Raw genomic sequence first — 12,457 nt, 5'->3', positions numbered from 1 at the left:
GGTCTGTCTCTCCTCACCCACCCCCAGTTCCTCCCCACTGGTTCCCAGTCCCAGACTCCTCACCCAGTCAGTCCCAGTCTCCCCCAGCTCCCAATCTCCTTGCTCAGCAAGTCACAGTTTCTATCCCCGACTCCCTGTTCTATTTACCCTGCCTAGCCACTAATAGTCTCTTCCCCCTTCTCTCCTCCCTGTCCTAGTCTCCTTGCCCAGCCAGTCCCCATCTCTCCCTTTCCCTCCCTGTCCCAGTTTCTCTCCCCACACCAGTATTCAGTCTTGGAATCCCCCCAGCCCCCGCCACCCCACAGGCTCCTTGTGCCAATCTACTCTCCCCCTCTAACCCCAGTCTGGTTCTTGCCCCTTCTGCATTCAATTCAGGAGGCTTCCTCTCTGCACAGCCTGGGCCCAATAGCGGAAGACAGTCTCCCTGGGACAGGGGGCCGGGAGCGAATAGATGAGCCTGCACTCTGAACACTTAGATGCCAATTAGTCCCCCAAAGAAAGTAAGTAGAGAAGAAGGCTGGTGGGCTGGGTGGGAAAAAGAGCCAAGTAGCCCATAAGCCCAGATCTAATAAAGTGGCACAGGAAGGATGCCCCAGAGAGAAGAGAGAGAGGGAGAACAGGGCGAGCTGAGCCCAGTCACTGAAAGGCCTCAGGAAAGGGAGATCTCTCTTCTCCTCAGGTCCTGACGAGGGGGCCAAACACAGAGGATATTGTAAACAGATCGTTGCCTATAGCGTTATTGGTCGAGCTAACTCAAAATCAATGGCACGGTCAATGCACAACTAGTGGAGTCTGTGTCGTTTCTGCAGGGTAAGAAGACAGGAGCAAGGGCACCTCCTGGTACTTTCCCTTATCTCAGTTCTGGTGCCTGGTGTCACTCTCGCCCACAGCAGCCAGGAGCAAATCTTCATGGAAAGTCTCCATCTTCCTGCAATCCCCTGCCTTATTGGCTATGCACCTTCCCACTGCTGCAACCAGTGAGGCTGTGGACCTCCAGACAACAGCCTCCTTCACTACTCCGCCTTGATTCATTCCCAGGGCACCATCCAGCCTGTGCACTGATCGTGGCAGGGACCTTGGCAGAGGAGAACGTTTTGTCAAAGTTTGGTATTAATCCAACCAGAAATGAGAAGTGAAAGCTGGACGAGAAGGGGTTGAGGGAGACAAGGTGGCTGAGGTAATATCTTTTATTGGACCAGCTCCTGTTGGTGAAAGAGACAAGCTTGTGAGCTTACACACAGCTCTTCTCTGTCAGATCAAAAGCTTGTCTCTCTCCAACAGAAGTGGGTCCAATAAAAGATATTACCTCACCCACCTTGTCTCTCTAATATCCTGGGACTAACCCAGCTACAACAACACTGCATATAAGAGGATCACTGTCACTTTTTGGAAAAACAATAAGGAGTCCGGTGGCACCTTAAAGACTAACAGATTTAAGGTGCCACCGGCCTCCTCATTGCTTTTGTGGATACAAACTAACACGGCTACCTCTCTGATACTTGACCCTTTTTGGAAAGTTTTCTAGTATTCTGCCAGGACAGCATCTCTCAAAAAATCGCTTGGTGCAGAACCGTCACAGCTCCCGTAGGTGTTTGTTCTCAGTGATATCTAGTGCACAGGGCTAGTTTGTAGATGGCTGGCTGGTTATTTCTGGAATAATTCTGAATGGTCCCAGTCCTGAGTCCTTTATTCTGTTTCTACTCAGTCTGTACAAAGCAAACTCACATTACAGTCACTGGCTGATTGCCTGAGTAAAGAACCCTGGTTTGGCCCTATGTCCTTGCCCTGCACCTCTACCCAGGGAAGATGGGGCTTAGTGACAGGAATGGACATAACTATATGGGCCATGGAAGGACTCCTCCTCCTCTCCAGCCCTCAGCTCGGGGGTGGGGAACAACCCTCACTTTATCCCCACTGCAAAGGTGCAGCTCCAGCGGAGACGCAGCGGCTGTTTTACAGAAAGGTGCACAGGCGGGACGTCTGCTCTGATACCCCTTGGTTCGTGTGCAGCTCCCTCCTCCTGCTGAGGTTCAGAGGAGAGGGACGCCCTGCTGGGCACTTGCTGGGTGGGCAGCACCAGGCATTGTGCCATTGTTAGGACCAGGTTAGGGGGGGTTACATCTGCAAGAGCCCACTGTATTTTACGTCTGCAGAGTTTCAAAGTCCTGGCAATGAAGTGCCTTTTTACTAAGTTCTTTTCTCCGATCTTTTTTTTTATTTTTAAAGACTAGGAAAGCGCATAAAACACCCTCTGCTTCTGCCCCTCCCCCCATGTTAAGAGAATTTCAAGGTTTGTCATTGAAACACTCAAAATCCAAGAAAGGGCCAAGATTAAACACAACCCTTAGCCACCATCGCCAGGGGGAGCTGCTAAAACTTTTGGAACTATAGGAAAATATTCTACTCTTCCATGTACTATATTCAGAGGAAGGTATTATTCCGACCAAATGTTAAGAGAAGAGTTTAAAATAAAACTTCTAATGGGCCCACAGTTGTAACGTTAACTATGGAGTCACAACAAATGTCTCCATAATATGATATTCTCTAGGCCAGATCTACAGGGTATCACAGATTTTGTAATTTTCTGTTACTGGTTGGTCCAAAACATGAAAAGTAACAAAACAGGCTGGGGTCGGGGGGGTGCTCTGAGCTAACTCTAATTCTGGTCAAGCCAGGAGGATCCTCCCATTTCCTGATCACCCTATGCGGGGGGTCAGAATCTTCATAAACGCCCCACCCTCTGTGCATCTCCCCATCTCCTTTGGCTGGGCGTCTGGGTCTGGATTTGAGTCTAAGGGTAACATTTTCAAAAGTGCCTCAGTGACTTAGGGGTTTATGTGCCATTTTCAAAAATGACTCAGGATCAGATTTCAAAGGGCATTCAGCTGCATGGAAATGCACAAAGGTGCCTAGTGGGATTTTCCAAAACTCCTGGGAGTTTGGCACCAGGCACATTTGAAAATCCCACTGGGCACCTATCAGCAGGTTTAGACACCTAAATATCTTTAAAAATCTGGCCTGTAGGCACTTAGGATCAATCGTCTTATTCAAAGTAAATGCCAGTTGGGCACCAAACTCTTGTTGGACTCTTTGGAATCCCAATGGAAAATCATATAAAAGTTTTAAACAGACGTTAATGGTTATAGATAAACAGACACATTATTGGGAAACAGGCAAGTTTGCTAATTCAATGATTTTCTTTAAAATTTTCCCTGACGATGGCTACGTTTCCCAAATATTTTCCCTCCAAAATGGCAGCTGCCAACTGCAGACACAGGCCCCTGTGGGGCAGACAGCCCCAGCACTGCTAGTGCCCTCATGAACAACTGCATCCTAAAGAAACCTTCAGCCCTACAGAGCCGGAAGCTCCTGGCTGGGTCACAGACCTCTCCCAAATGAGCCCTGACCCACTGGCCACGGGTCCCTCCCTGTCACTGACTCATATTCAGAAAACAAACTGCAAAATGGGAGCCATTCAAAAGGAAAGGAAAGATGTGGCATTGAAACAACTGGAAATGACATAACAAAAATGCTTCACAGTCACACAGGGGGATCCTCAGTGGCCAGAGACATGAACAGTAATAATTACAGTTCAGTAATAACAACAATGACAAGGCTTGCTCCGGCTTTTGTTCATTTCTCATTAGGGTCACAGGCACACGACGCTCTCTGAGTTCAAGCCCTTTTGTCTCAGGGGATTTGCCTTTCAGGACTGAGCTGGATTATTCTTACCTGAACAGGTCACTCCAGCATCCTCTCCATGACCACAGTAAGTCACTTCCCATTCCCTGATCCTGCAGTGCCAGAGAGCAGACTCGGTACCATCACAAGGAACGTTACCCAGCCAAATTATTCCAGATCCTTGTCCAAAACGTGCATTTCCAGGGGCACTGACAGCAGCTCCACATCCCAGCTGCTTACACACAACCCCAGCATCTGCCATGTCCCAGCCATCATCACACACTGTCCCCCATTGATCCTGGTGTTTAACCTCCACTCTCCCGGCACAGGGGCTGCCTCCATCCGCCAGCCTCAGCTCATCAGCACCTTCAAATACAGAGACACAGAGAAGGGTCAGAGAGAGCAGGGAGCCCCCTCCCCAGCATTATAACAGCAGAGTCCATGCCCGGCAGCAGGGAATCCACGCCAAGAGCCAGGATAATGGGACATGCCCAGAGCTGCCTCATGGCGCCACCTTCCCACGTCTCAGGGCCTCACACTCGGGGCTGTCACTGCTGCAGTTCTCACCATTTTATCCCCACTCTGGCAATTTGGGGTGTTCTTACCTGTCCCATGATAACACTTTGAAAGGTGCCAACTCACTGAGTTTCCCTTATTCCAAATGGCGCCATCTCCTGTCACTGTCACTGGGGCTGAAGCCAGCAAGATGCTGCTGTGACGGGTTGGATCACAGCTCCTGGGAGCTGCCACCTGATGTGCCCAGACTACTTCTGCCCCTGCTTTCCCTGCCAGTTTGGGACTCCAGCACCCTGTCTTGCTGAGCCAGACACTCCAGTCTGCTCCAACACAGATCCAGGGTCTGAACCACATGCCCCAAACTGCAAACTTAACTAAGAGCAGCTTACAGAAGTGTTCCTGTCCTTGACACTCAGATGCCCAACTCCCAATAGGGTCCAAACCCTAAATAAATCCATTTTACCCTGTATAAAGCTAATAAAGGGTAAACTCATAAATTATTCACCCTCTATAACACTGAAAGAGATATGTACAGCTGTTCCCCCTCCCCCCCCCCCGGCAAGTATTAATAATACTCTGGGTTAATTAATAAGTGATTTTATTAAATACAGAAAGTAGCATTTAAGTGGTTCTAAGTAGTAACAGACAGAACAAAGTGAATTAACAAGCAAAATAAAATAAAACATGCAAATCTAAGCCTACTACCGTAATAAAACTGAATACAGATAAAAACCTCACCAGTTCCAGTACGCTCTCTTTTACAGACTAGTCTCCTTCTAGCCTGGGTCCAGCAACCACTCACACCCCCTGTAGTTACTGTACTTTGTTCCAGTTTCTTTCAGGTATCTTTGGAGGTGGAGAGGCTCTCTCTTTAGCCAGCTGAAGACAAAATGGAGTTTTGGAGTCACCTGGGCAAGTCACATGTCCCTGCATGACTGAGTTCCTTACCAACCAAGCCACATACCTGGGAAAGCCCAGATGTGGACTGGCGTTTCCAAGTTCATTGTTAGCTTAAGGGCTTCTTTATTGGGCACTTACTGAGAATAGACCAACTGCTTCACTAAAACCTACTCAGAATCAAACAAGTATGCAGCCAATATTCATAACTTCAAATAGAAAAATGATACATGCATACAAATAGGATGAATAGATTCAGTAGATCATAACCTTTACAGAGATATGTTACATGGCATAAGTAGCATAAAACACATTCTAGTGATGTCATATATACATTTATAAGTATATTTCCATAAAGTCTTATGGGGGGCACCGTCACAGCCGCCATCTCCCTACAGTCTGACAGCATACAGGATACAGAGGGACTTAGACAAATTGGAGGATTGGGCCAAAAGAAATCTGATGAGGTTCAACAAGGACAAGTGCAGAGTCCTGCACTTAGCACAGAAGAATCCAATGCACCGCTACAGACTAGGGACCGAATGGCTCGGTAGCAGTTCCGCAGAAAAGGCCCTAGGGGTTACAGTGGACGAGAAGCTGGATATGAGTCAGCAGTGTGCCCTTGTTGCCAAGAAGGCCAATGGCATTTTGGGATGTATAAGTAGGGGCATTGCCAGTAGATCGAGGGACGTGATTGTTTCCCTCTATTCAACACTGGTGAGGCCTCATCTGGAGTACTGTGTCCAGTTTTGGGCCCCACACTACAAGAAGGATGTGGAAAAATTGGAAAGAGTCCAGCGGAGGGCAGCAAAAATGATTAGGGGACTGGAACACATAACTTATGAGGAGAGGCTGAGGGAACTGGGATTGTTTAGACTATGGAAGAGAAGAATGAGGGGGGATTTGATAGCTGCTTTCAACTACCTGAAAGGGGGTTCCAAAAAGGATGGCTCTAGACTGTTCTCAGTGGTAGCTGATGACAGAATAAGGAGTAATGGTCTCAAGTTGCAGTGGGGGAGGTTTAGGTTGGATATTAGGAAAAACTTTTTCACTAGGAGGGTGGTGAAACACTGGAATGCGTTACCTAGGGAGATGGTGGAATCTCCTTCCTTCGAAGTTTTTAAGGTCAGGCTTGACAAAGCCCTGTCTGGGATGACTTAGTTGGGGATTGGTCCTGCTTTGAGCAGGGGGTTGGACTAGATGACCTCCTGAGGTCCCTTCCAACCCTGATATTGTATGATTCTATGAGGAAGTGAGGCCGCCCTGAGTAAAGCTGGCTGCCACTTCTCACTTAAAGCCCACTGGGAACACGGCTGTCTCTGTGTGGCTGAGGGGGTTGGAGAGGACCCAGGGACCGTGGTGGGCAGCAGAGACCCTGTGAAAGGAGGACGGGGAGAGTGAGGGGAGCAGGGCATTGGGGAGACAGGAGGCAGATTCAAGGGTTGCAAGGGAATGGGGTAAAGACAATAAGTCAGCCGGAGGGAGCGGTGGGGAGGGGGTTCTGGAGGAAGGGGAGGAAAGAGGGTGGGGAAGGAAGAGTGTCTGGAGCAGGGGGCAGAAGGGACAGAAGGGAGGAAGGACTGGAAAGGGGCATAGGAAGGGGCAGGAGCGAGGAGGTGGGACTGGACTGGGGGGCAGGAAGAAGGTTGGAAAGCAGGGGCAGGAGGGAGAAGTGGGGAGGGGATGGGTGTCTGCATTGGGAGTTAACAGGGAGGCAGGAAAGAGAGTCAGAAGGGAGGGGAGGGGACAGGGATCTGAAATTGGGGCAGGATGGAGGAGTAGAGATGGAGCACAGGGTGGTCTGGAGTGGGAAGCAGGGAGCATGGGGCTGGAGTGGGTTACTGAGCAGGGGGAAGGAGGGAGGGGAGGAGAAGGGGGTTTAGAAAAGGGAGTCTGCATGGCGAGAGGAAGGGGTCTGGAGTGGGGGACAGGAGTGAAAAGTGAGGAGGGAATGAGGAATCAGGGGCAGGAGGGAGAGAGGGGAAGGGGGAGAGAGGAGAAAGAGGGCAAAAGGAGGCATTGGGGAGAAGAGGGGGTTTTATAAGGGGAGAAAGAGGAGGGGAGGTGGGGAAGGGTGAACTTCTGGGGGAAGGAGGGAGGGGGTTTGAAGCAGGGCTGCAAGAGGGTGAGGAGGGGAGGGGTGTGGAGTAGAGGATGGGAGGGAGCCTGGAGCAGGGGCACATGAGGGAGGATTGGGGAGGATGGAGGAGTGGGGAGTCTGGTGCCAGTGGACAGGAGGTAGGGGAGGGGTTGCGGGGAAGGGGGACAGGAGGTAGTATTGGGGAGGGGAACGGAGTCTGGAATAGGCAGGGGATGGGGTTAGGAGTGGGAGGGGGCAGGAGCAAAGGGGACACAGGCAGGAGAGGGGAGGGGTCTCTAGAATGGGGGCAGTGCTTCCCGGTCTCAGGTGGAGAAGTTGCAGGGGCAGTGTGGGGTGGAGGAAGTCAGGGAAGTGTTGCTGTTTGCAAAAGGCTAAACCAAACCTGTCATGTTACAATGACATAATTTATGTGAAGGGTTAATGTCAGATCAGAGTGAAGGTCTCCAGTATCTCTGTCTGTAACTCACCCCTGAACAGTAACAGAAGTTCTGTGTGTGAGTGTGAACTACGCTGCATGAATTAGCTCAGTAGCTGTCAAGCTATTTCCCAGTCAGTCCTTCCTCTGTCAGAGGAACTGAACCAGGAGGGGAGAGCGAAGGCAGTGCTGGGCAATGGACGGCAGTTCCCCGTCTCAGGGGTGAGGGGAGGGTAAGCGCAGTCTCCAGCTGAGCAGCCAGGGAGAGTCGTGCAGTTCGGGTGCACTAAAGGGTGACTTTTCAGCCTGCGATTCTCACCCCCGCACTGGCAGAGGAGTAGAGGGGGGGTTCCAACGTCCAAAGATGGATGGAAAAATGAGACTGGATTTTTTTTTAACCTCACAACTTTTGTTCTGTGGAGCTTGGCATTACAGCCTTGTGCTCCCTGATGGAGCTTCCTCTCCCCACCTGCCCCACACATTTCCCTCTTCCACTGGTCTCTTCCCACCCACCTCCCCTGGGCTCTTCCTCCTCCTCTTCTCCCCTTTCTACCTGGCCTCTCTGCCCTGCATGTACAGGCTGCTCCTTCCCCACATGAGCAGCAGACTCTGCCCCCACTCCCTGCAAGCTGCTTTTCTCCCAGTAGCTCTGAGTTCCACCCCCTGCCCCCAGTTGTCTCTAGAGTTGTTTGTATCTGTAGGGGTTGTGGAGAGGCAAAGCTGGCTGCTGGGATGGAGGCAGTTAACAGTGAATGAGAGGAGGGGCCACTGCCTGCCACACAATCCTGGGATATTGGCTGGGAGAACTGGCCCCCCAGGACAGGGTGTGAAGAACCAGGACTGTCCCTGAGACTGGGAGCAAGTATGGGCATCGTTACAATGCCCAGGAGTTACGGCTACATGCAGAGTTCCACTGTGACCACTGGAACAGGCTGGTTGCAGCAGTGGATGGCTGAGCCAGGGACACTGTGTTTATGGAGCCTCCACGGAGCTCAGAGAACAGTGCAGTTCACACCAGTACGTGGCCAGACCATCCTGCTCCTTTAATGCCAAGGAAATACAAAACGCTCACTTTGCTGCAATCCACAGGGGTGTTTATTCAGGTACAGCTCACTTCAGTGCAGTCCCACAGGCAACCCATGGGGCCTGGTCTGCACTAAGAAAAATAGGGGCTTTTTTCCAATGGAGTTAACTCCGTGATGTTCACTCGTGGCAGGACCCAAGGCTGCAGCACTGCTCTAGCTAAGTGCACACACAGTTCTGTTTTCCTGCACCCAGTAGAAACTAACAAGAGCTGTCAGTTTCCTTGCTCAGAAATCCCCCATCCTGCCCCTCCAGCAAGCTCCAACAGGCTTTGTTTCCTTTCTGCTTTCAAGATCCCGGTCACAACTCCTTCTACTGGCTTCTCCCCGCAACAGACACAGTCTGATGCCAGTATCCTAGCCCCTGCTTTAGCAACAGTGGAAACCCCTGGCTAGCTCTGCCCTGCCCATGTGCCCAGTGCCTTTGGCAGTTGCCCCCACTGTCTGCAGCTGTTTTTACTACAAAAAGGATCTTGATTGCGCCATCTGTTGAGCATAAAAGAGAGTTCTCGTCCTGCCATTGGCTTTCATTCATTGTCTTAGGATCAAAGATTCCCCGATGGCAGCCATCAGCACCTTTCTGGATAACAATCACATTTACATACTGCACCTACCATATACTGGCTACACCTCTGTAGCCCAACTTGGAATAATGACCCCACCCAGCACTCTGAATATTGGGGAAGTTCAGATCTGGGTCTGGGAGTGAAACCTGCCACTTTGGCCCACCCCTGATATTTTCTCATTTGTTTGCCTGGACCCCACATCATTTTACAAATTTGCTTTCCCACACAATGTAAAGAGGTCAATGATTGTGAAACACAATCTTCTGGCAAAGACTGACCTGGCCTCTGCTCAGGGAGGAGGATTCGGGCACTGAGGGAAAGGGAAAGCTACATGGTGCTATCCCCTATATTGTATACCACCAACCCATACATATCACTGTGACTGTGTTCATGTGAAGAAAACTCAAATTTCCCATAGAAAATAAAAAATATCAAAGGGATGATACACATTTCCTCAGCAATCCAACAAAAATGCATTGAGCTGAACATGTGCTTGGCATCACTATATGACACTATCCCACAATCGTGCAGTAATTTATCCCGCACGTGGTAGTAACTGTCCATCCCCTGCAATGTCAGTCTGATCAGCAGAAGTCACCACAGAATTCCATGCTTTCCGGTCATGTACAGATGTGTCATGGGCTCTAATCCCAGCACATTACATAGGAACTTCTTGGGAATCTGAAATATAAACTCCAAGTCACCTGCTAGGTGGTTGGTTTTGTCAGGACTTTCTGGGTACCAGCCCCCTACTCACTGCACAGTGACTGAGCTGTCTGTGAAATATACATCAGGGCAGGTTTTTCTCCAAGACAATAATTGAGACTGACCTTGCTGATTATCAAGGTCAGGGTCAGTTTCTCAGGCTGGCGCAGCAGCACATCGGGTTCCCATGAACCAGCTACTGCTGAGCAGTTCACTGCCCTGCCAGACACATGGATCATTCTCGTGCTGCTAACACCAGGCCAGCAGGTTCCAATCACTGCATTATTTGAATCATATCTGGGTCCCACATTCAATTTGAATCCTATTGCTGATCAGTTTTGGATTCTTTGGGCCAGATTCACTCCCTAAGACGCACCAGCACATGCTGATGTATCTCATGATCTGCTCCCCCCTCCCCCAGTACAGTTAAGTCTTCCTGGAGCTGGGACACTGCATGGCGAGGAGCCTGCAGCCCCCTCTATGCTGGAGGAATGAGAGCAGCCCTGAAACTGGGCAGGGGGCGGCCTTAAGGGAATGAAACCAATGTGGCCGTGAGAGGCCCTGATGCGGCACCTCTGCCATGCAGCTTGTGCTGGTCGGGCTTCTCTAGTCTCCAACTAGGATTCAAACCTTCTCTGCTCCAGCAGAAACCCTGGGGGAGGGAGGCAGGGCTCCTGCAGGATAAATCTTCCTGCTGGCAGAGCTTCCAATACCCCCATGGGAACAGGGCATTGGACACTGCACCCCAATATATGCACACACCCCTTCTCTGGGAGGAATCAGCTCTGGGTTCATTTGAATAAATCCTGCTCACTTCAAAATTGCAAAACTTCTTCTGGCTTCAGTGAGTGAATGGGGCAGTGAGGAACCAGGACTTGGCCCTTGGAGCTGTTGGATTCTGGACCAAGACTGTTGGCACCTGGACGACATTGATAACACACTCAAATCCCATCAGCATGAAGTGACCATTTCAACAGGAACTCAGCTAGCCAGATACCTACAGAAACTCCTTCCCACCCCTTTCTCATTATGTGACGCACAGCCTGGGTCCTTCCCACCCCCAACGAGTGTCTCTTGCAGTGTGCCCAGAAGGTCAACAAATTTCAGCTATTTTGGCCTAAACAGGATAACAAGTTTCAGAGTCCTGGAGGCCTCACAGAGAACACCCTGCCAGCCACCCCTCTCCTTTATAAAAAGGGGGAACCAGCTCAGGTGTCCCTGCTAACCATAGCTGTGTCCGTATGGAGAGAAGTGATCTCTCAGGGAGGCTGGTCCCAGATCATTCAGGACTTTATAAATCATCACCAACACCTTAACCTCCACCCAGAGATGGGCAGCCAGTGCAGATCCTGCAGCACGGCTGTAACATACTCCCAGCATGATGCCCTGCTCAGTGAGTTGCTGCCATTTTCATCAGCTTCGTTCTCTGAATGGTTTTAAGGTGCAGCCCCACATTAGGGTCATTTGAATAGTCCAATCTCAAGGTAACAAAAGCCTCGATAACAGTGGCAAGATCCAATCCTGAAAGGAAAAGTCACAAGCTCCTAGATGGGCACCGATGGTAAAAAGCTGACTGTAAAAGTTACCACCCTCATTCCAGTTAACCCAGCTCCCCTGGTGAAGCACAGAGGAGACTTACCTGCTGTGTCCCTAAATGAGAGGAGAAGAAGCCACAGCACCAGAGTGGAGAGAAGTCCCTTCATTGCCAGCCTCACCTGCTCTCCCCCCACTCACTGCACTGGCTGCACCTAAGCACCTGCCAGGGCTCCGCTGTGTCTGACAAGTGACAACAAAGCAGTGGAAGGGAAACATATAGATTCAGAGGCTGGCATCAGCTGCGGGAAGGAACCAATAGCAAACCCATCTGCCTTTTTAGTTATTATCAGTGGTTTTATCTGTGACTTTATGCAGCTAAAACATCCAATAAAACTCAAAAGCAACAAACATCACCATATATGAGTGATGAGCCCCCTCCTGATGTCAGGTTTACCACAGCCTCAGATCATTGGGTAACCCCCAATCTCCGGAGCCGGAAGGAAAAGTTCTGCACAAACTGTAGCCGGGCTGTTTCTCGCCCCGATAGATTCTATATCATATTAAACATGAACTGGGAGACATTAGAGGCAGGTTATTTTATAAACTAGGAAAGAAATCTCTTGTGCCAAAGGTGATCATTACAAGACCAATACCCAGTATGGGACATGCCCAATTACAGACAAGGACAACTCACTAGAACCAGGTTGTGTCACTCAAATCAGCTTTATAGGAGAAGAATTACTCAGCAGCATCTGAAATATTGACAGTTCTTCCACTAACAGGCCTTGGGGCAGGGGTGAAAGTGGGACGGTACAACATACCAGTAAAAATTGGCTGCCGGTAGAGGCCCGTACACAGACGTTAAAGTGCTGCCAGGGCAGCGCTTTAACATCATTGCCCCCCCCACCCAGGCTGCCAATGGGGGGCACAAAAGGGGCAGCTGCCCTGGGGCCAGCAA

General features: G+C 50.2%; 1 protein-coding gene across 1 annotated transcript in view; it reads right to left on the bottom strand.

Moving 5' to 3' along the window:
- Positions 1 to 11,666, bottom strand: part of LOC144268883 (scavenger receptor cysteine-rich type 1 protein M130-like) — a 61,506-nt gene extending 49,840 nt beyond the window's left edge. The window contains exons 1-2 of the mRNA XM_077824178.1: positions 11,603 to 11,666; positions 3,733 to 4,047 (exon numbers count right to left, since the gene is read on the bottom strand). Of these exons, the coding sequence (XP_077680304.1) occupies positions 3,733 to 4,047; positions 11,603 to 11,666 (379 nt within the window). The remainder of the gene's footprint in view (positions 1 to 3,732; positions 4,048 to 11,602) is intronic.
- Between the last annotated feature and the right edge of the window lie 791 nt (positions 11,667 to 12,457).

Source organism: Eretmochelys imbricata, chromosome 1, assembly GCF_965152235.1.
Source record: "Eretmochelys imbricata isolate rEreImb1 chromosome 1, rEreImb1.hap1, whole genome shotgun sequence".
NCBI classification, from domain to species: Eukaryota; Metazoa; Chordata; order Testudines; family Cheloniidae; genus Eretmochelys; species Eretmochelys imbricata.
This window is presented reverse-complemented; position numbering and strand designations above follow the sequence as displayed.